The sequence below is a fragment of the Manis pentadactyla genome, chromosome 15, assembly GCF_030020395.1.
Source record: "Manis pentadactyla isolate mManPen7 chromosome 15, mManPen7.hap1, whole genome shotgun sequence".
Taxonomy (NCBI): Eukaryota; Metazoa; Chordata; class Mammalia; order Pholidota; family Manidae; genus Manis; species Manis pentadactyla.
Genome location: NC_080033.1, coordinates 15,319,780 through 15,341,514, shown reverse-complemented (window position 1 = coordinate 15,341,514; position 21,735 = coordinate 15,319,780). Strand labels below are relative to the sequence as shown.

Genomic DNA, 21,735 nt, shown 5'->3' with positions numbered 1-21,735 from the left:
TTTTTGACGTTAAGTGAGGTATGGATCATTACACTGAACATTTTTATTACTAGAGATATTTTTAGCTACAAAATGAGACTGATCTTTTAACTAAACGTGTTAAAAGAAACTTTTATTATCTGAGAGATTGAAAACATTATTGAATTGATCCAAGATTTCATCTAGAAGCAGGAAAAAAACATCCCATCCACAAAAGAATATTGCAAGTGCAGTTATGGGAAAAAAGAAAATGCCCCCTCCTTTGTTTTATGCTCTCCTTTGAACTTCAACTTTCTGGTTATATACTCCTAAAATCATATCATTCAGAAATAATCAATTTCCAAAGTTTTTTGTGGCAATAATTATTTTGCTCACCTAACTACTCACATTCCTGAGGGCACGCTTAATGGCCAAGGTGCCAACATCCAGTAACACAGTGGACTGTGCTCTCCCCCTGCCCCCCCACCCCCAACACACAGTGTGCATGGGAAAGCAAGAGCCACGAGGGCTGGCCTATCAAAATCATCCCTGCAGTAACACACAACAGAACAATAGGGTAGGAAAAATTTGATCTCTAACCCATCTCAGGTTCTCAGCTGGTATTCTTTAACTAAAAGCTTAACAGGAGAAAAACAATTTATTAATGTGTGTGCACATGTCATGTGGAAGAAACCTTAATAAGAGAAATGCCAGGTGGTCTCTTAGCACTCCGGTTTATATAGCATCTTCAACAAAGAACAATAAATTTGTGGAGAAATGACAGGATTAAAAAAAATCAGTTTTAGGCTCCCAAAGGTGGCAAACCATGGAAGGAACCTAATGGAGTAAGGTTTTTTAGCAGACACCTTTGGTGCTGTGTGCTAAGAACCTAGAGTTGTCTCCAGTAAAGGAGAATTTGTATCCTGTCTTTAGGCACAAATGGAAGAAGGTAGAAAGAGCTTTTTCTGCCTTTGATGCTTCTAAATTGCCTTAAGCGCAAAATAATTTTTATGCCAAAGAGGCGTATTTTGGGGTAACATAGTCTGGTTTCCTTCAAGGCACAACCACCTTCAAAATATACACACAATCTTCGCTCTTGCGGTGGGGGGGAACAGGCCCCAAATGGAGTAGTTTTTCCTCACAACAGCAAACCAAGAGTTAATTGCGTTTCAACCTCTCCCAGGAATGTGACTTTTTAACAGTCAACCTGAATTTCCAGACCATCACTAGTGATGTCATCTGGGGTCTCTTCCCTAAAAAAGAATATGACCTGGCCTGAAACAAATCCTTTTTTTTTTTTTCATTTTGCTAGGTACCTCCTTGACCAACCTTCCTGCCTATAAAAACCTTCTATTTTGTCCTTGGAGCTCCTATTAGAAGCGATGTCGCCCCATTCAGGAATTGCTGAATAAGCCAATTAGATGTTCAAAAACTGAGTAAGCCTGGCAGTGCGATGGGCACAATCACAGACAACCCTCCCTCGGCGCCATCCCAGAGCGGCTTCCAAAGAATGGCACACACGCAGAATAGCTCGGTGCACGAAAACGCAACCCGGTTCCCGACCACACCCAGGCCCGGGGCCACCGCCAACCAGTCCCTCAGAAAATGCCACAGGGACCACGCCGGGGGCACTGGGGGGTCACAGTCAGGGTCACCATTACAAGCCTTAAAGATTTGGACACTGGGCCTAATCCAGGATCCTCGTTCCACTACTCTCTTCAGAAAGCCCCGATTTTTCCTCCCCCAACCCCTCGGCAGATGTCCCCCCCAAGAGCCTCCACACCTCTGAAGAGTCCCAAGTACGCCCCACGCCCCACCGAGGTCGCGCTCCGGCTCAAACAGCAACTCCCAGGAGTCTCAGGGCTCCGCTCTTGGGGGCGGGGAGCTCGGCCTGCTAGGGGGCGGGGCCGAAAACCAAAGGAGAAAAGAACGTAATAGAGCTTTTCTGTCTACAGTTCCACGGGGGAGGAGGCCCCGGTTATCCTCGACAGCACCAGTCATTCACCGGGTCACCGTTATAGGCGTGAGGAATCAGGCCCCTCGGCCCTTCCGGAACCTCTGCTTCTCCGCTCCGGAGTCCCCGCTGCGACCCGGCCGCCTTCGTTCCCTGCGAGCTTCCTTCCCGCGGGGCTGAGCGACCGTCCCCAGTTCTTCGCGCGCCTGCGCACTCTCTCTGGAGTCTGGGTGCCACAGATTTGAGGGCCGGAGGACCTCGGAGCAAAGTCCTGGCCTCAGTCCGGTGAGCCAGCCTCGGCTGTAGTCGTTGTTTTCTGAAGCAAGCGAGCGTGGGACGGGTGACTCTGCGGGCCGGGCCAGGCCGGGAGTGGGTCACGGAGCCCTCGGACGCGATGCGTTTCTTTCCGACTGATGGCTTGCGGTCCTGAGGGCGCGGAGTTAGGGACCCGCGGCTGTAACGGCGCTGGGCCGGAGTTGTGGGCGCGGCCTAGTCTGCAGTGCGAGACCCTGAGGTCTTGCGCAAGCCCGTCCTCGTGTCGACCACCTAGGCCCGGCGGAAGAAAAAAGACCCGAAATGAAAGTCGGAGGTGGAGCCACATAAAGAAGGCCCTTCGCTTAACTCCGGTCCTAGATTCGGGGCTGGCTTCTGAGGTCTGCGAGGACCGGCTGAACAGAAAACGACGCGGTGGGCCGCCCCAGGGGGTGGGCAGTTGCGGTGACCCTACTGCAGGGTGCTCGAGCTGCGAACTCGGACACGGGTGTCCGCGGACCTTCGCTGGGCCCCTCCTCGGTTCCATTTGTGCATGTAGGTGGTGTGTAGCGAGGGCCAAGCGGCTACGGAGGGTGGGTTTTGACCGAGTCGGGAAAAGCTTGATGTGATGAACCCTGTTTGCCTCCCCAGCCCTGCCAAGTAAGCAGAGAAGGCCTTTGAAGTGAAACGAAGCGCTCGCTGCTGCGCCTGTAAAAGCCAGGTTCTGTGAGTTTGTGCTGCTTCTTTGTTTCCATGAAATGCATTTTCAAGACACGCGAGTTTTTAATTTCCTTTCCTTGGAATGTCCTGCTTAAGAATTATTTCAGTCATTGATTTGGGCCTAGGATTTCACTACCTAGTTAATGGCAGGGGACCTAATTTATAGAATCCCCTTTCTAGTATCTATTTAATATATCTCTACAGTTAGTTAACCATACGGTAGCTATTCAGTTGTTCTGTGGGCACGGTTTTTCCTAAGGATTCTGATGATAAAAATACCCTGCTGTAAGTTAATGTTCGTGCATTGTTTTCGACCGTGATTTGTTAAGGAACAGTTTAGGGTTTAGATATCTTTAATGATTCCAGAGTAGGAGTGGGAATTTTTTTTTTCAAGGGAATCCATGAGTGGTAATTTTTGGTACCAGCCAGATGTGGTTAGAGGTTTGGTAGCATGAATTTCTTTTGTTTTTGACAAATAAAAAGTTGTATATGTTTAAGGTGTACAACATGATGTTTTGATATATGTACATTGTGGCATGGAATGATTACCACAATCAGACTAATTAGCATATCCTCCCATAGTTACTACCTGTGTGTGTGTGTGTGTGTATATGTGGTGAAGTACTTAAAATCTTTTAGCAAATTTCAAGTACATAATACATTATTATTATCTATAGTAACCATACTGTACATTGTGTCTTCAGAAATGACTCATAACTGCAAGTTTGTAGTATGAGTTTGTTTTGTATATGCTTTTGGATAGACTGAGAGTTATATGAAGTTGGTTAAGAATTTTGAACCTGGATGAAGAGGGTTTGAATCTTCACTGCCCCTTAAACCTAAGTAAGTTTGGGCAGCCTTTCTGTGTTGCAGTTTCTTCTTCTGTAAAATCAGAATTATAATGATATATACCTTACAGTTTTGTTTTGAAGATTACCTGGATTAATATCTGTAAAGCTCTTAGAAGAGTACCTGGCACATGAGAAGAGTGCTTAATTAATATTAGCTATTGCTATTAAATCATAATTCATAGTTATTCCCTATCAGTTTTCTATATTCCCAAGAATAATGAAAATGTGAAGTTAATGATGCTTGCAAGCAGGATAATGAACCAGACACTCAAGTGAACCAGGACAGGGATTCTTAACATGCAAGTCTTTGGACTCCATTTATGGGTTTTCAGGGCAACAAAAACCTCTTAAGATTATATACAGAATTGTATATATTTGTCAATAGGTAATTTCAGTGGGGAGGAAGCCTGTTATTTAATGATATTGTCAAAGTTGTATAAGACCCAATAATAGTGATTCTCATTTGTCTAAAATCAAAATCTGGAATAACTGGAAATGACTTGGGATAATCTTACAAAAGCAGTATCCAGCAATATGGAAATGGTTAGGTAACTCACTCCATCCACATCATAGAATGTTATATGATAATAAAAATGTTGTTTATAAAGAGTCTTAAGAAAAAAGTATATAATGTAGTATTGAGAAGTATTTATTGTGAATAAAAATCTATGAAATTGCTAAGTTACATGTAACTTGAACATTAAGTAGGGATTTTTAAGATACTTTGCAAGGATTTAATAACTAGTTATTCATTGGAGACCAGGAAGGGTAAGCTCAAATTATTGAGCAGATCCTGTGAAATAAGCTTTGGTTTTTGTCTGCTGTACATACTGTCTCTTAATCATTTTGCAAATGCCATGAACTAGCATTGTGGTCCTTCACAGAAGGATCTCAGGATGTTGTACTGAGATACAATATTCAAGAATTAAAAGGAATTACTTTTCAATCACATTGATTTCCCTGTTATTACCACTTATGCAGTCTTACTTAATTTTCTTAATGACTATGAGATACCTTGTCCTGACTCACTAAAAAGTTCTTCTTAATAGGAAGAGCTTTTTATTAAACAATATTTCTGATGATGGAGTCAGTACAGGCTTGTGAAATATTTAGTATTTCATTAAAATGGAAGAAAATTAAAATTATCCACGGTCCCAGTATTCAGGAATAATAGCTATTAATTTTAGAGCATGTTTTCCCAAAATATTTCTATGAGCATATGTGTTTTTGTATATGGCTTTATTTCTGAATAGTAAGATAACTGAAAACTTAAACCAAGACTTGCAGTTCTTAGTTTAAAAGAGGAATTCCATGCTCTGATAGATTTTATAATACCTTAATGGATGTATGGAAAAACATGAAATCCCAGTGATCCCCTTCTGGTTTGAAAATCTTACAAGTATCTATAATTCTTAAGATAGGGATGGCAATTAAATTGAGAAACTTAATCATGTTTGACATTAATTTTAAAATCTCAGAGTTGAGATATTAGATTTTTTCCATCTACTGATATCTGTTTCATTTTAATGAGTTTTAAATCTTAATCATATTACATATTGTTTTATAAATGATTTTTTTTCTTTCAGTATATCTTGAATATTTTGCATACCTTGACTATTTTCTCAAACAGCATTTAATGATTATTTTGGTGTTCCATTTTATGGATGTTTTATGAATTATTTAAGAAATAAGTTATTGGGCAGTGATGTTCAAAGCTGCCTAAGCAATTTCTTCAACAGGCTTTTTAGGTCCTATTACTTAACCAGCTTTTCATGTGGGATTTCAGAAATAGGAATACAGCATTGACTTTTGCCAGCTGGGATACAGGTGACACTCTCAAGTACACAGCTCAATTTTTGAAAGATTCTTAGAGTACGAAATAGCTCTATTATGCCAGAAGCTTCATCATCCTCATCCTTCATTTGAGAGTTTGAGAAATGAATTAATGATAATTTCCTAGAAAATTAAGCTTACAAAAAAGCAGAAGTATTTGTTAACCTCAGAGAAGACTTGTACAGGGAGGCAAATAGTCTGAGTATAATACATAGCCCAGTTGGTAATGGTATTTACATAATCATAATAATAGAAACTGAAAATTCATTTACCCTGAAAGAGAACAAAACCATATTGGAAGGATAGGGAGAATGCAGGTATGTATATGTGAGGTGGGAGATGGGTAGGTGAAAGATAGCTAAAACTATGCCTTCCACATTAGGAAGTCAATAGATAATGATTGAAATTGAAAATTTGGAAGTAACAATAGGAGCATGTTACTTAAATGTATGGAGTTGAAATACCAAAGGAAAGCTAAAAAAGGTGAAAATTGTTGCCTCCAGATTTGGAAGATAGGGGAGAGGATGGCAGGGATATAACTATTAGGGCTTTTTGTGATATTCCTTGCAGAGTTATTTTTAACTGTCAGGTATAAGTGATACAAATTTTGTAAGTTTTTTATTAAAAAACTAGGGCTCCAGAGAAGAACAAAATAAAGATCACTTGGGATATGTTCAAGTAGAGATAACACAATAAAATTTTATTCCAAGTTCACTCACAGACTATTTTGTGCACATGCATATACATGTCTGCATATGTATATAGTTTTCCTGCCAAAAATATAATCATACTGCAATACTATTGTCTAACTTGTGTTCTTCTCCAACAATGTGTAGTGACCATCTTTCCATGAACTCAAAGAGGAATTACTTTTTAATTGGTGTTTAGTTTTCCATTGTGTGACTGCACAGTAATTTCTTTAACCTTTTAGAAGCATATTTTGTATCTTTTTTGCTTTTTTGGTCCCATTATAAACATTTTCCACACATCATTTCATTCTTTCTACATTGTACCGTGAGTGCCCATCTCCCCAGAACCTTTGTAATATGAGGTATCATCAGTTTTTCAAATCTGCTAATCCGTTACTTTAATATACACCTCCTTAGTTACTAGTGAGTTTTAACTAATGGATTACTTCTGTTTGTTAGAGAATTATCCATGCTCAGGTTTCATAAATTCACTTTTCCCCAGCCAGGGTACCAAGGGAGATGGGTTGATAAATGAGATCATGCAGACAATACTGATGATTCTGAACAGGAAAATGGTGAACAGTGAGCTCTGAAGATTCTGGAAATGGTAGTTCAGCCTGGCAGAAGGGATCTCAGTGTGCAAGTATAGTTTTCTGTGATAAAGACTGCTAGGCATGGTCTGTGCAAGTACTTCTCAAGTTGTGGCATTTGGACCAGCAGAATCAGTATTTGGGAAGTTTTTAGAAATACAAATTCTCAAGCCCAACCCCAGACCTAGTAAATGCCAGATTCTAGGAGTGGGGTCCTGCAAACTGTGTTTTAATAAGCCTTCTAGGTGATTCTAATGCAGTCAGTTTGATTACCAGACTTTACTGCCCATTATGATCACCAGAGGGAGGTTTTATAAAAATCTGAGGTTTTAAAAATCCTGATTTCCAGGTCATATTCTATACTAATTAAATCAGAATGTTTGGGGAATGAGAACCAGGCAGCAGTATATTTTAAAGATCTGAAGATGATTCTACCGTCCAGCCATGTTTGGGAAATTCTTGTCTACAGTATTTTCTGTCTTCATGTTTAGGGAGGCCAGCCAGATTCCTGAGTGTTAGAAAAAAGTTCTGATTTAGATGGTGTAGCCACTTCAGCTGGGAAGGTGGAAATGAAGGGAGGTGGATCTACTCAGGACAGGTCTGGACAGCCCATTCTTAGGTCCAGATCAGCCTTCCTGAGGATGGAGAATTAATTGGAAGCCCTTCTGCTAAGGTATAGACATGTGCTTCCATGCAGGAGTCTCTGCTCTGTGTCTCTCCTTGTGTAACTGATTTCCCATATTTTTGGGGAGGACATAATATTTATCTAAACTACCTCTTACCCCTCATAACTTGTCTGTGTGTTGGTAGGTGGAGAGGCATTACATATAGAATTGGAGAAAATAGAGTGAGTTTTTAAAATTTGGGAGCTCATAGGCTATTTTGTTCTTACGGCTTCACATTCCTTCCTCAGCTCTGGCTTCTGTGGACTCTACGTCTCCAGTAAGTGACCCTTGAAGGAAACTGACCAGTTCTTGCAGTTCTAAAATCATGGCTCATGTAAGTCGGTGTTTCTATTTGAAGTGCTGTAATTTTTTTTCTGTTTATGTGAATGTTCTCATTAGTTATCCTGAAACTTCCTAAGAGCCCCATCTAACAGCTTCTCCCTAGTCTTTCCCTTTCTAGTGAGTGATAAAGACAGGCAGCCCAGGCCCCTTCCCTTTTGTTCTCCGTCCATGTTACTGTGTGAATTGACCAAATTATTCAGCATATCCTATGTGTTCAGTCTTTGTCTAGAGCAGAGTTAAAGCAGAGATGAAGTCCTTAGTGGGAGCTATTTGATCTGAGACTCAGGAGTCGAGAACACTTTAGTACTGTCCAATATATAACGTGCGCTAGATGTGTCATTTAAAATTGGCTAGTAGTCACATATTAAAAATATATAGAATTAGTGCCTTAGCACAGTAGATAGCATGTCAGTCTCATAAAAAGTATAGAATAATATGCAAGGCATTTATATAATCTTAAACTTTTTAATTTAAAAGGGTCACATTAAAACGGTTGAAAATAGAATGTTCAATTAATTTTAATGTTTAACTCATATAGCCAAAATATTATTTGGAATTATAATCAATAAAAATTATTGAGATATTTTACATTCTTTTTTCTTTCTAAAGAAAAGGGAAATTATTTTTTCTTCAACATCTGGTACATATTTTGTACTTCCAGCACATCTAAATTTGGACTAGCCACATTTCAAGTGCCCAGTAGCAACATTTGTCTAAGCTAGCGTATTAGACATTGCAGCTTTAGAGATTCTGTATAACCTAAATTCTAAATATAATTTAACATACTTTAAAGTATAGAAATATCTAAATATATCATTCTTAAGTTTAACATATTTATAAAATGGACTATTGTGTAGTTAAAATATTCTATAAAGGATTTGTTATAAGGAAAAATGCTAATGATCCAATATAGTGATGAAGTTGGGTCTGGAAGAAGTTCTCTAATTTTATACAAACTCTACTTTTAAAAATAGGTATTTTTATGGTTCATTTGGGGGAAGAAAGTCCATCAATTATTTTTTCTAATCCTTCAAGGAAGACAAATTTGAGTAAATCATACTTGCTGAGTATATTTTTAGGCCAATCCAAGCATTATTCTTTGAATACTCTTTCACCTAAATGTGAAATTCTGATTAATTACCTGAACATATCTAGAAATAAATAAAATTAGACATCCCACAGCACACAGGAAGTTTGGTCTGTAGCAGTGGTGGGCTGACTTCAGCGTGTGAGCTGGAGTCAACCCATGGCCTGTTTCTGTACAGCCTGTAAGCTAATTACATTTTGAAAGAATTGTTTAAAAAAAGAAGGGACAGGGAAAGATGTGCAATAGTCTTGTGGCTTGCAAAGCCTACAATACTGGCCCTTTACAAAAATAAATAATTTTGCAGACATACATGGATCTGTCATTTCAGGATTTGGTGATGTTCAGAGACGTGGCTGTAGACTTTTCACAGGAAGAATGGGAATGCCTGAACTCAAGTCAGAGGAATTTGTACAGAGATGTGATACTAGAGAACTATAGCAACTTGGTGTCTCTGGGTAAGCTTACTTATGTCAAATAATTTAAAATTCACGGGATTGAGTTTAAGGGCTGTTTTTCTAAGAACTAGCTAAATATCTGCTTTGTGGTTTGGGACTAGGCACCTTTAGCTATTAAGCTATTAAATAGCCCCTTCAGTGTCCCCCATAACTCAGTGACCTTTACATCTTCCTTGCCTTTTCTGTAATTATTTCTCTTCAATGACGGATGTAAATTCTTAAACATTCACAACAAAACCATTGTCAAAGAAATCTGGTTTCATATCACTATAGATTGTCTATTATCTGTTTTTTTTTTATTATTAAGGTATCATTGATGTTATACACTATTATGAAGGTTTCACAAGAAAAACAATGTAGTCACTACCTTCACCCATACTATTGAGTCCTCCCTCCACACCCCATCGCAGTCACTGTCTATCAGTTTAGCAAGATGCCACAGTCACTACTTGTCTCTCTGTGCTACACTGTCTTCCTCATGACCTCTCTCACACCATGTGTACTAATCTTAATACTCTTCAATCCCCTTCTCCCTCCCTCCCCACCTGGCCTCCTGTTTGGTAACCAATAGTACCTTCTTGGAGTCTCTGAGTCTGCTGCTGTTTTGTTACTTCAGTTTTGCTTCTTTGTTATACTCCATAAAATGAGGGAAATCATTTGGTATTTGTCTTTCTCTGCCTGACTTATTTCGCTGAGCATAATAACCTCTAGCTCTAGAAGGTCTGTTATCTGTTAACTCACCTGTAGTGTGAATAGGAAAACAGAGGTGTCTGGCTCTATATACCTAGTATGTGATACTGGGTTGAATCAATAGTTGGTTAAAATTCAAGTGGACCCATTCAGTTGTACTACAACAGACATATTATCTTTTAATTGATTTATGAGTAAAAGTTTAAGATACATGAATTTTGCATTTAACATTAGATAAATGTCCTGGCAAGAAACTAATTATTTTCTCTTAGCAAAATATCAAAAAAATAGGAAAAATAGTACCTAATAAACATACATAGTGCTTACTATGTACTAGGTACTCATCTAAGCACTTTAATATTTATTAAATCAAATCTCACAACAATTCTATGGGTAAACATTATGTGAAAACTGAAGCCATAGCAGCCCCAGTGACAGAGGCAGTATTTGAAACCAGTGCTCTCAATCATTACTTCCTCTCAAGAGCCAGATCCTGGATGAGTGTAAATTAAAATAAGATAATGTGTCTACCTCTCTGTTCTTCTTATTCCTTATGATCCTGAAGTAACTCTACTATGAATGTTTTTCAGTCCCATTACTCTTTGTTCTGAAGCCTTGATCAAGTAAATTCATTCTTTATTTTGTTCCATTATGTTTTTTTGAACAGGATGTTCCATTTCTAAGCCAGATGTAATTACCCTGTTAGAACAAGGGAAAGATCCCTGGATGGGTATGAGGGATGGGAAAAGAAGCTGGAGCCCAGGTGAGTAAATGCTAATCAGGCAAAGGTCCACTCTTAGGGCCTGGCAAAGCCCTGCCTGCTGCTGGGCAAGGAAACACTGGCACTGAGCAGACTTCTAAAACTAACTACTAATTTATAGGAAGAAGATAGAGCAACATGTTCTACTACACCTTGGGAATATAGTCAGCAAATTCAGAACATAGGAAGTACTACAGGGTCAAAAAACAGTTTCTTTAACAAATTGCAAGAAAAATCAGAAGATAATAGGAGAACCTATAGATTAAAATGTATATAGACAACATGTCAACCAGTTGTACTCTGTGGACTTTGTTTGGATCAGATTACTATTATTAAATTGTTTAAAATTTTATTTATGAGACAGTTGGCAGTGTGAACACTGATTTTTGATAATTTTGAAGAATTACTGTTCTTTTTTTTATTGGTATTTTGATAATGGTATTATGATTGTTAAAAATCCCTTTAAAAATCCTGAAATAAGTACAGAATAGTACAATATATGAGATTTGCTTCAAACAATTGAGGAGTGGAAAGTAGATTGGGGTTAGGAGAGGGGATTGCATAAGAGGTGTAAGCATGGCTTGATGGTTGGTAAGATCAGCTCATAGAAATGTGGACATTTGTTATACTGTTCTACTTCTGTATATGTTAGAAATACTCTGAATAAAGTTTTGTTTTAAAGTTTTGGGAGATTAAAGAAAATGAGAGGTGAGGCAATAGTGACAATAAGTATATACAACTATTGGGATAAATTTTGTTATAAAAGATCTGTGCAATAGAGGGAATGTATTTTAAGATGTGAGGTATTAGTACATGTTTGTAGGGTGAAGGGAATGATTTCAAAGAGGAAAATTTATGGAGTAGAGAATGATAATTTTGGAAGCAACCTTCAGTAGATGAGGAGTAGGAGTCAATTTATGGAGAAAAACATGCATGCATATGGTTTCTATCCAACAGGTAGGTTGGATAATGTGGTGAAGGGGAGAATAAATATTTTTCCTTCTATTGTTTCTAATTCCTTTTTGAACTGAGCAGTAAGATTATCAGCAGAATGTGAGGACTGAATATGTCATTGGAATTCAATGTAGATTATTCAGTCTTTGATCAGTATTGATACTCAGAAGTAAAATTCTATGGTAATAGGGTTTTAACATACAGTTTTCTTGATACATTAACCCTGGTGTTAATTGACTAAAACTGCCTCTGTCATAACTCCCCTGTATCCCATATCATTTTGTATCAGAAAAAAAAAAAGTCATTAAAGACATTACACCTCAAGAAACAAATTAATTTTATGACCAGGTAATTTACTTCTCACTTTTTTATTTAAAACTGATTCCCTACAAATGGAAACATTTCTCATTTTACATTGACCTAAGATGAGCTAATATTTTGCTTTCACATTAGCATTGTTTACTAGAGTAAAATCCTCTAATTCAGTAGAATCCAAACTAGAATTTGGTTTTTTAATTTTAAGTAGTTAAATATTTTACATATATTTTTTAAAAGTTGGAGCTTTAAAATTTCCTCCCATAGACCAGTCTTTTCATATGTTGTCTTTTCGTTTCAGTGTACATCCAGCCAATTCTTTCTTGATTAAATCACACATATAATGCATAGGCTATTATTTCTAGTTTCAATTTATTTAAAGTAGAACAAGAACCTAAAGATACTTATGAAACAAATTGAGTGTAAAATCCTTCTTGAAATTTTGTTTCCTGTCAGTCTGTACTGTTTTCTCACCCATGCCTACTTTGACAACAGTGCAATGTGCATCTGTAGCTGGTACTTCCAAAATATTCAACTTTGTTTTCATAGACATGGTTATATTTTAGTTGCTTGCAATGGTAAGAACTAGCAAATTTGCGAACAAATGGCTTTTTTTTTTTTTTTACAGAAATCATAAGATTACAGCTCAGCTGTTCATGCTCTAGAGAAGTCTCCTAGATGAGAACGTTCAGCATGTCAAGATCTTAATGTGGCATGTCACTTAAGTAGTGGGCCATGTATGAAAATCTTGACTTTACTATATCCACACTAGGAGTATTTTGTTTTTTAATGAAAACATTGAAAGGATATTTTATAACTTGTACCATTTTATTTTTTATGAGTGAATAATATGGACATTTTGTCCTAAGTTTTCTTATATTTATTTTGTTAATTGTCTGCTTACTTCCTTTATTCCATTACTTTGTCCTTTATCTTATGCCAATGTGTATGGGCTTTTATGTTGTGAACACTTTCTCATTTTTCTTACAAATGTTTTGGTCTTTTGATTTTTACTGTGACAACCTTTTAGATCACTGGTTTTTAATCTTTATGAGTAAATTCTTTGAAATTACCATGTTATAACATTCATCACACCTTTATAGCTGCCTACTTATTTACTACTAAGATTATTTTACTAATTACTGGTCATTTTACCTATAACTAACATCTTATCTGTTTTAATGAGGCCTTAAATTGACTTTTTCCCAAAAGTTCTTACAAAATTGCCAGTTTTGTATTGTTTTCTTGGGTGGGGAGATAGAGACAGACCAGCAGGCACTCAGCAAGGGAGTGAGAGGAAGAGAGGGATGGAGGGAGGAGGGGAGGGATGGAAGAAAGGAAGGCAAGAGGGAGGGAGGAAACGGGGGAAAGGAAGAAGGGGAGAAGACATGCATGGATTTCATAACAGTATTTTCTATGCCATTCATGTATCTGTCTGCTCACATTTTATCCACACTTAATCATTCTTGCCTGTTAATACATTTTTAATATATCCTCTTTAAAGTAAACTTACTAAAATATAAATATAAACAAAAGTCATAAGTGTGCAGTTCTCTGAACATTCTGATCACACCCATGTAATCAACACACAGATTCAGAGCTTTATTAGGATAGCAGAAATTTCCTCTAACTACTTCCAGGCATTCCTCCCGACGAAAATTAACCACTATCCTGACTTAACAACTCCATAGATTCGTTTTACTGCTTTCAAGCTTTATAAAAATGGAATCAATATAATGTATATTCTTTTATGTCTGGCTTTGTTTATTCACCATTCTGTTTATGAGATCCGTGATGTTGCATGTACTTGTAGATAATTAATTCTCACTGTTTACGGTATTGTGTTATGTCAGTATGTAATAATTTACTTAGCCATTCTTCTGTTTTTGAACACTTGGATTCTTTTATTTATTAAGTGTATTTTTTTGGAGTATAGTTGATATACAATCTTATAATGGTTTCAAGTACACAACACAGTGATTCAGTAGTTACACACATTAATTAAATCCTCACCCCAACCAGTGCAATTATTATCTGTCAACGTTGAAAGATGTTACAGAACTACTATGTTCTCCATGCTGTACTTCCATACCCATGACCAGCTTATATTATGATAGATTTTTGTGCTTCTTATTCCCTTTACCCACCACACCCACCAACCCCACTACTCCTCCAGGGTAACCACAAGTCACTTCTCAGTGTCAGTGAATCTACTGCTGTTTTGTTCATTTTGTTTTTATATTCCACATGTAAGTGAAATCATGGTATTTTTTTCTCCACCTGGGTTATTTCACCCATTCATCTATGGTAGACGCTTTGGTTGCTTCCCTCTCTTGGCTATTGTAAGTAATATGGCAGTAAACATAGGGTTGCATATATCTTTTTGAATCAGAGATTTTGTTTTCTTCAGGTAAATTCCAATAAGTGCATTACTGGGTTATATGGTATTTCTGTTTTTAGTTTTTAGAGGAACCTCCATACTGCTTTGAATAGTAGTTGCATCAATTTACGTTTCCACTAACAGTGTAGAAGGATTCCCATTTCTCCATATCCTCGCCCATACTTGTTATTTCTTGTCTTTTAGATAGTGACCATTCTAACTGCTGTGAGGTAATATCTTGTGGTTTTGATTTGCATTTCCTTGATGATTAGTGATGTGGAGCCTCTTGCAATCCACCTTTTGGCCATCTGTATTTCCTCTTTGGAAAAATGAACATTTGGGATTCTTCCCAGTTTAAGCATATTAAAACTAATGTTGCTATACTGTACAATTTTTAAAAATACCTTTTTCTTTTTGAAAAGTATTGAACCCCTGTAAAAAATTTTTGAGAAAAAATTTGTCTAACTCTTCCAAAAAATTTGAGGAAATATACATTTGGGAAATATATCTTTCCTCAGAATTTTATTAACCTGTAACTATGGTACAATCCTATTGTTATACCTGAAAAATCACTAACATAATATGTAGGAAGTACCCAAGTGGTATTGGCTATGAGGACTTCAGGGAGACTATAGTGAAAGGTATGAACAAAACAGTTTAAATATTTATAACATAGATGTTTACAGTTAAATAAACTCAAATGAAGATAAGTAGAACCTCTCATTTCCTTGGTTGTGAAAGTGGGCAGAGGTCACTCATGGCTATGCAAAGTAGAAAATGAGCTGTAATGGAGATATCTACAAGTGAAAGTAGAGAGACAGTTGGAAGGATGATCAAATGTAAAGAAATCTATATTTTGACTGAGATAGCTTAGCTTAGATGTGCTGGTGTTTCCCATCTCAATAGGAAATGATAAAAAAATATTTAATCAGTATACTAAAGTGTAAGACTGGAGGCAAAACAATGCAATACTGTTAACTATTTATGGAAGTTTAATAATTAACAGTAACTGTGCTGTGGGTTTGTCAGTGAAAGGCCATTTCTGCCCTTGAAGAAGTTCTTAACCTTGTTCAAGGTTAGAAAACATTTTCCTTCTTAAAACTTTTTTCAGTCTTGTTACATATTCATTAATTTTCCCATTTCTTATTCTGTTTATTTCATATGGTTATTTGAGTTTCTTAGTCTATTTACTTCAACTGGGTTTTCTTTTTATTATAAAGTTTTTATTTGCTTATTTCTTTACCTTTTCTAGAATAAGAAAATAGCATGCATTTATCTTGTTTTCTTTCAGATTTAGAATCCAGATATGACACTAAAAAGTTACTTCAAGAAAAGGATATTTGTGAAATGAATTTATCTCAGTGGGAAATAATGGAAAGAATTAGAAGCTGTGGCCTCAAAGACTCCTTTTTCAGAAAAGTTTGTGAATACAAAAAGTTTGAGGGACATGAAGGTCCTCAGGAGGGATATTTCAGGCCAGGGAAAAAAACCACCTCTGGAAAAATGCCTACTTATGGAAAACTTACAACTCTTACTCTGTATCAGAGAATTCATAATAGAGAGAAACCTTATGAATGTGGGGAATGTGGGAAGGCTTTTAGAGTACGCCAACAACTTACTTTCCATCAGAGAATTCATACTGGTGAGAAACCCTATGAATGTAAAGAATGTGGAAAAGCCTTTAGACAGTGTGCCCACCTTAGTCGACATCAGAGAATTCATACTTCTGACAAACTCCTTGAATGTAAAAAATGTGGAAAGATCTTTACATGTGGTGCAGATCTTCGAGTACATCAGAGAACTCATATTGGTGAGAAGCCCTATGAATGTAAGGAATGTGGGAAGGCCTTTAGAGTGCGAGGACAACTTAATCTCCATCAAAGGATTCATACTGGTGAGAAGCCCTATGAATGTAAGGAATGTGGGAAGACCTTCAGACAGTATGCGCACCTTACTCGACATCAAAGACTTAACATTGCTGAGAAGTGCTATGAATGTAAGGACTGTGGGCAAGCTTTTCTGTGTAGTACAGGCCTTAGAATACATCACAAACTTCATACTGGCGAGAAACCCTATGAATGTAAAGAATGTGGGAAGGCCTTTAGAGTGCGACAACAGCTAACACTCCACCAGAGGATTCATACTGGAGAGAAGCCCTATGAATGTAAGGAATGTGGAAAGACCTTTAGTCGTGGTTATCATCTAACTCTCCATCAGAGAATTCATACTGGTGAGAAACCTTATGAATGTAAGGAATGTCAGAAGTTCTTTCGTCGTTACTCAGAACTTATTTCACATCAAGGTATTCATATTGGAGAAAAACCCTATGATTGTAAAGAATGTGGGAAGACCTTTAGACTATTTTCACAACTTACTCAACATCAGAGTATTCATTTTGGTGAGAAACCTTATAAATGTAAGGAATGTGAGAAGACTTTTAGACTGCTTTCACAGCTTACTCAACATCAGAGTATTCATACTGGTGAGAAACCCTATGATTGTAAGGAATGTGGAAAGGCCTTTAGACTTCATTCATCACTTATTCAACATCAGAGAATTCATTCTGGTGAGAAACCATACAAATGTAAGGAATGCAAAAAGGCATTTAGACAACATTCTCACCTTACTTATCATCAGCGAGTTCATAATGTAGCAAAATAATTATAAGAAATCCTTTTGTGAATTTTGTGTTAAGGAGCATTAGAAAATAAATTCTAGAGGGAAAGTTTTTGAATGTGGAAATCCCCTTTTGCTTCATGCTCACGAGGTTTATTTAAAAGAAAGTGTAAATGAATATGGAGTTTTTCATCTCCATTCAAACCATGTTAATTAGGAAATATGTTCTAGAAAGAAACTGTCTTAAAGGAGTGAATGTGGAAAAGCTTTTATGTTAAGTGTGATCACCTCTATTCCATCTATGCAATATACCTAAGGAGGCTGCTAGGGCACTAATTCATTCAGAAAATTGATAAACAAAATGAAAGAAGAGTCATTTAGCTTGCATTTCCTTTATGAACTATATTTCAGGGCACATAGAAGTTGAGATGTTTATTAGAGAGTTTTGCAGCACATAATGAAATGATGGACATAGGCATGATTCTCAAAATAGAAGTTAAAACCGTTAGGTCAAAGATTGATATGAACTCCATAGTGAATATATCAGGATAGCAACCTCTAACACCACAAGATGAATTTTAACCTCATCAAAAAATAGGACAAAATATTTTATACCTCCTAATGAGAAACCATAAGACATAATATCTTGTCAAAAAATATTGAACTGGACTCTAGTTAAGCATCAAGAACTAACTCCCAGTTTAAAGAAAATTCAAGGAAGAGAAAGAACAAATTATATGACATAAGAAGCAATTAAGCAAATCTAAAATATGGGTAAAGACCCACAAGTAGAATGAACTGGATTCTCAACCAATAAAATAGTATTGAAAAGGAGTTGGAACTCTTAGATATTAAAAGTCTTAAGAGATGTATCAAATATAATGATTGAGTGGTTCTTATTTAGACAGCAAGTTGAACAAATATAAAAACACTTGTATGACAAGTGGGGAAAGTGGAATATTGACAGTATTAGATAATATTAAGAATTTATTATTTTGTTAGGTGTAATAATAGCATTGCAGTTATGTAAAAATGTTTTTTAGAGATAAGTTATGAAGTTTATACCCATAAGATTTTATGATGTCTGGGATTTCCTTTAAAATGCTCATGCAAAAGAAAAATTAGGGTAGATTACCTTAGTTTGTCAAAATAATGTAAGATGAGTCTTGGGTACATAGTTTTTTATTGTTTTTACTATTTCCCCTACTTTTATGTATTTGTAATTTTCCATAATATTCTTTTAAAGATAAAATTAACTGAAATTATAACCAGTTTGAACTGAATGATTTTTTTTAATGCCTACATATCAAAACTTGTGGATGTTGTCAAAGTTGTATGCACTGGGATATTAAATGTGCTATAATCAGATTTGGGAAATTAAGATTGAGGGTCCAGATTTTATCTAGTTCACCTATCACTACATGTTATAATGTCTGTCCCATAATATTTCAAATGCTTAAAGAATGAGTAAAAAAAATTACTACAACTAAGTATGGAAATTTATGGAATAGACCATTGTCCAATGAGATTGTTGCTAACAACGTGTTGAGCACTTAGAGCTATTGAGCACTTGAGATGTGGCTATTTCAAATTAAAATGATGTTAAGTGTGAAATAGAGTGTTTTGAAGATTTCTAAAAAAGGAATGTAATGGAACTCTTTCTCACAGCATTTCTCTGCTGTGATTGGGAAGCTCTGATATTCAATGCATTGCATCATTACATAATACAGAACCCAAAGTCTCTTTCTGCTCCCAAGCAGCATGTTTGCATACTGAGATCTTGGTCTACCCTGAGTCATTTGTTTTCTTCTTCAATCCTCCTCCCTCTCCCGTTTCCTCCCATTCTTCCTCATAAAGTGTATCCTGTGGTTACAGATGAGTGGTTTTCTCAGACTGTTTTTAGCCTGTAGGCATTTTGTGATCCAAAGGCCCTTTTTCTTCACTTTGTACTATTTCTGTACCATTAAGTTCAAACTTGCAGTGCTTCAGGTAGTACAATTCTCTTTAAAATTGTGTATTTTCTATAATTTTGTTAAGGTTCACTCAATTAGGCAAAAGAGCAACAGGCTTTTCTCTGTCCTGGGGTCCCCATGAGGCTGCTCTGGAAAAAAACAATTTTCAAATTCTTAGAGGCCCTGCTGTTCCACAGAGGGACAAAAAATAGCTTCATCTTTACTCTGAGGTTGCATTTTCATGGCAGCACTGTATATTTGATTTGTTTTCCCTCTCAGGCCCTTTATAATTTTGAGAGCCCTTTGCTACTTGGAATCATGTTCATGGAACCCTGTATATTTCCTTGAAATATTACTTGAAATATGAACCAATTGATAAAATGAGTATAATGTGATTTTCTGTTAATATGATGAATTGCCTTCATGGATTTTCAAACATTGGTCAAGCCTTACATCACTAGAATTAATTCTATTTTAGCATATACTTTAGAAATACATATTGCTGATTTGCCTTGATTGCTATGATTTGCTAGTACTTTTTAAGGGATTTTTGCATCTATATCCATGAGGGGTACTTGTCTATAGTTTATTCTGTCTTGTCTCATTTTGATATCAGGGTGATGGTGGCCTCAAAATGAGTTTGGCAGTATTACCACCTTTTAATTTCTGGAAGAAGTATAGGATTGTTAATTTTTCAAATGTTTGCTAAAATTGTCCAGTAAGACCATTTAGCCTTGTAGGGGACTCAGTGTGTTTCCTTGAAATTCAGGTATTGACATCCTAAGCTCCAGTATGATGGTATTAGGAGGTGGTGTCCCCTAAAGGTAATTAGGTCATGAGGATGGAACACTGTTAAATGGGATTCATGCCACTATAAAAGGGACCCCAGAGGGCTCTCTCACCCTCTTCAACCATGGCAGGATACAATAAGAAGATGGCAATCCACTCTGAAAGAGAGTTCTCACTAGAAACCAACCATGCTGTTCCCTTGATATCTGACTTCCAGGCTCTGAACTGTGAGAAATACATTGCTGTTGTTTATACACCCACACTATGGTGCTGTGTTACAGTAGTCAAAACTGAGTAAGAAAAAATTGGTAACATAAGAGGGGTGCTAATGTAACAAATACCTAAAAATGTGGAAGTGGCAGTGGAATGGAATAATGGTAAAAGGCTGGAAGATTTTAGATAAATGCAAAAAATAAGGCTTCCTGGGTAACATTGGTGAAAAAAGTTGAAGAGAAAAACTATTCTTAGGAACTAAATATGAACAGAATGTAGAAATATGGATGGTAAAGGCCATTCTGATTAAGTCTCTAACATAAATGAGGAACATGGAAGGGGATTAAATATGGCAGTGTGAGAGGTGAGACAGAGACCTCCTAAAATCACATATAATATGAAAATATAATTAATACAACTAATCCTAAAAGAGCAACAGGAATGAAGGCTGTGCCAGACTGCATTCACCTGGAGAAAAGAACAGATGTCGCAAAACAGTAACATACCAAAGCCGAGACCTGGTGGGACTGAAGCCCTTCCCTGACACCAGCTCACTGGCAGGAGGAAGAGAAACAGCAGGGAGGGAGTAGAAGCCTAGGACTGCTGAACACCTAGCCCTGGAGATCTGCTCTGGGAGCACGAACCTACATTCCATGGTCCTGTGGTGATTAGTGGGGTTAGAAAGCTAACACAGTCAGAATACCTGGAGAGACTGAGATTGTAGCCACCTGTGGAAGACAGGGATCCATATCCAGCTGCTCTAGGGGGCAGTCTGAGAGACTTCCTAATAGCAAGAGGGCTGCGAAAGGGGCAAGGGTTGCACAGAGCTTATTGCTCAGGAGAAAGGACAGACAGACAAAATTATCTGGGTGTACTCTGCACAGCAGGTTGGAAACTTTCAGGATCTTGAACTCCATCTCCTTGAATGGCAACGCAGCTCCAAGGCCCCCCACCATGATATGCAGCCTGCTACAACTTCCTCCTGGACAGCCCACACCAGCTTGCAAACTGGCAACCCCTGCCCCAGTGTCAGGCCAGCCAAAGGGAAGCCCCATCTACAGCAGCTACAGATACAAAGCATAGCAGCTTACACCTGTGTGTTCAGCCCACTGGTTCTGGCAGTGGAGACAGGCATAGCAGCTGGGAAGCAGGAAACTGCTCTTACAGAAAAATATTCAAGAACTCAAGGACAAATTTAGGATGGAGATTCAATCATTAAGAAATTCCATATCTGAAATGAAACATACAATGGAGGGATTTAAAAGCAGATTAGATGTAGTAGAAGAGATGGTAAGTGGAATATAAATTAGAGAAGAGGAATACAAAGAAGCTGAGGCACGGAGAGAAAAAAGGATTTCTAAGAATGAAAGAATATTGAGAGAACTGTAAGACTAATCCAAATGGAACAATATTCACATTATAGGGATACCAGAAGAAGAAGAAGAGAGGAAAAGGGATAGAAAGTGTTTTTGAGGAGGTAATTGCTGAAAATGTCCCCAATCTGGGGAAGGAGACACTCTCAGGCCATGGACGTGCACATCTCCCAACACAAGGGACCCAAGGAAGACAACACCAAGACATACAATAATTAAAATGGCAAAGATCAAGGATAAGGATAGATTTTAAAAGCAGCTGGAGAGAGAAAAAAGATCACATACAAAGGACAACAC

At 37.2% G+C, this 21,735-nt stretch overlaps 1 protein-coding gene across 7 annotated transcripts; it reads left to right on the top strand.

Annotated features, from left to right (window-relative positions):
* Positions 1–980: 980 nt before the first annotated feature.
* On the top strand, positions 981–18,725 carry LOC118912533 (zinc finger protein 30 homolog). 7 transcript variants are annotated; one of them, XM_036885782.2, is made up of 6 exons: positions 981–2,197; positions 2,816–2,885; positions 7,761–7,846; positions 9,270–9,396; positions 10,754–10,849; positions 15,787–18,725. In XM_036885782.2, exons 3-6 carry the CDS (start codon positions 7,838–7,840, stop codon positions 17,154–17,156), a joined length of 1,602 nt encoding a protein of 533 aa, XP_036741677.2. In that variant the 5' UTR covers positions 981–2,197; positions 2,816–2,885; positions 7,761–7,837; the 3' UTR covers positions 17,157–18,725. The 7 variants fall into 7 exon arrangements, with proteins under 7 accessions (XP_036741677.2, XP_036741674.2, XP_036741673.2 ...); XM_036885779.2 differs by having other exon boundaries at positions 2,816–2,890; XM_036885778.2 differs by having other exon boundaries at positions 981–2,719.
* The last annotated feature ends 3,010 nt before the right edge of the window (positions 18,726–21,735 follow it).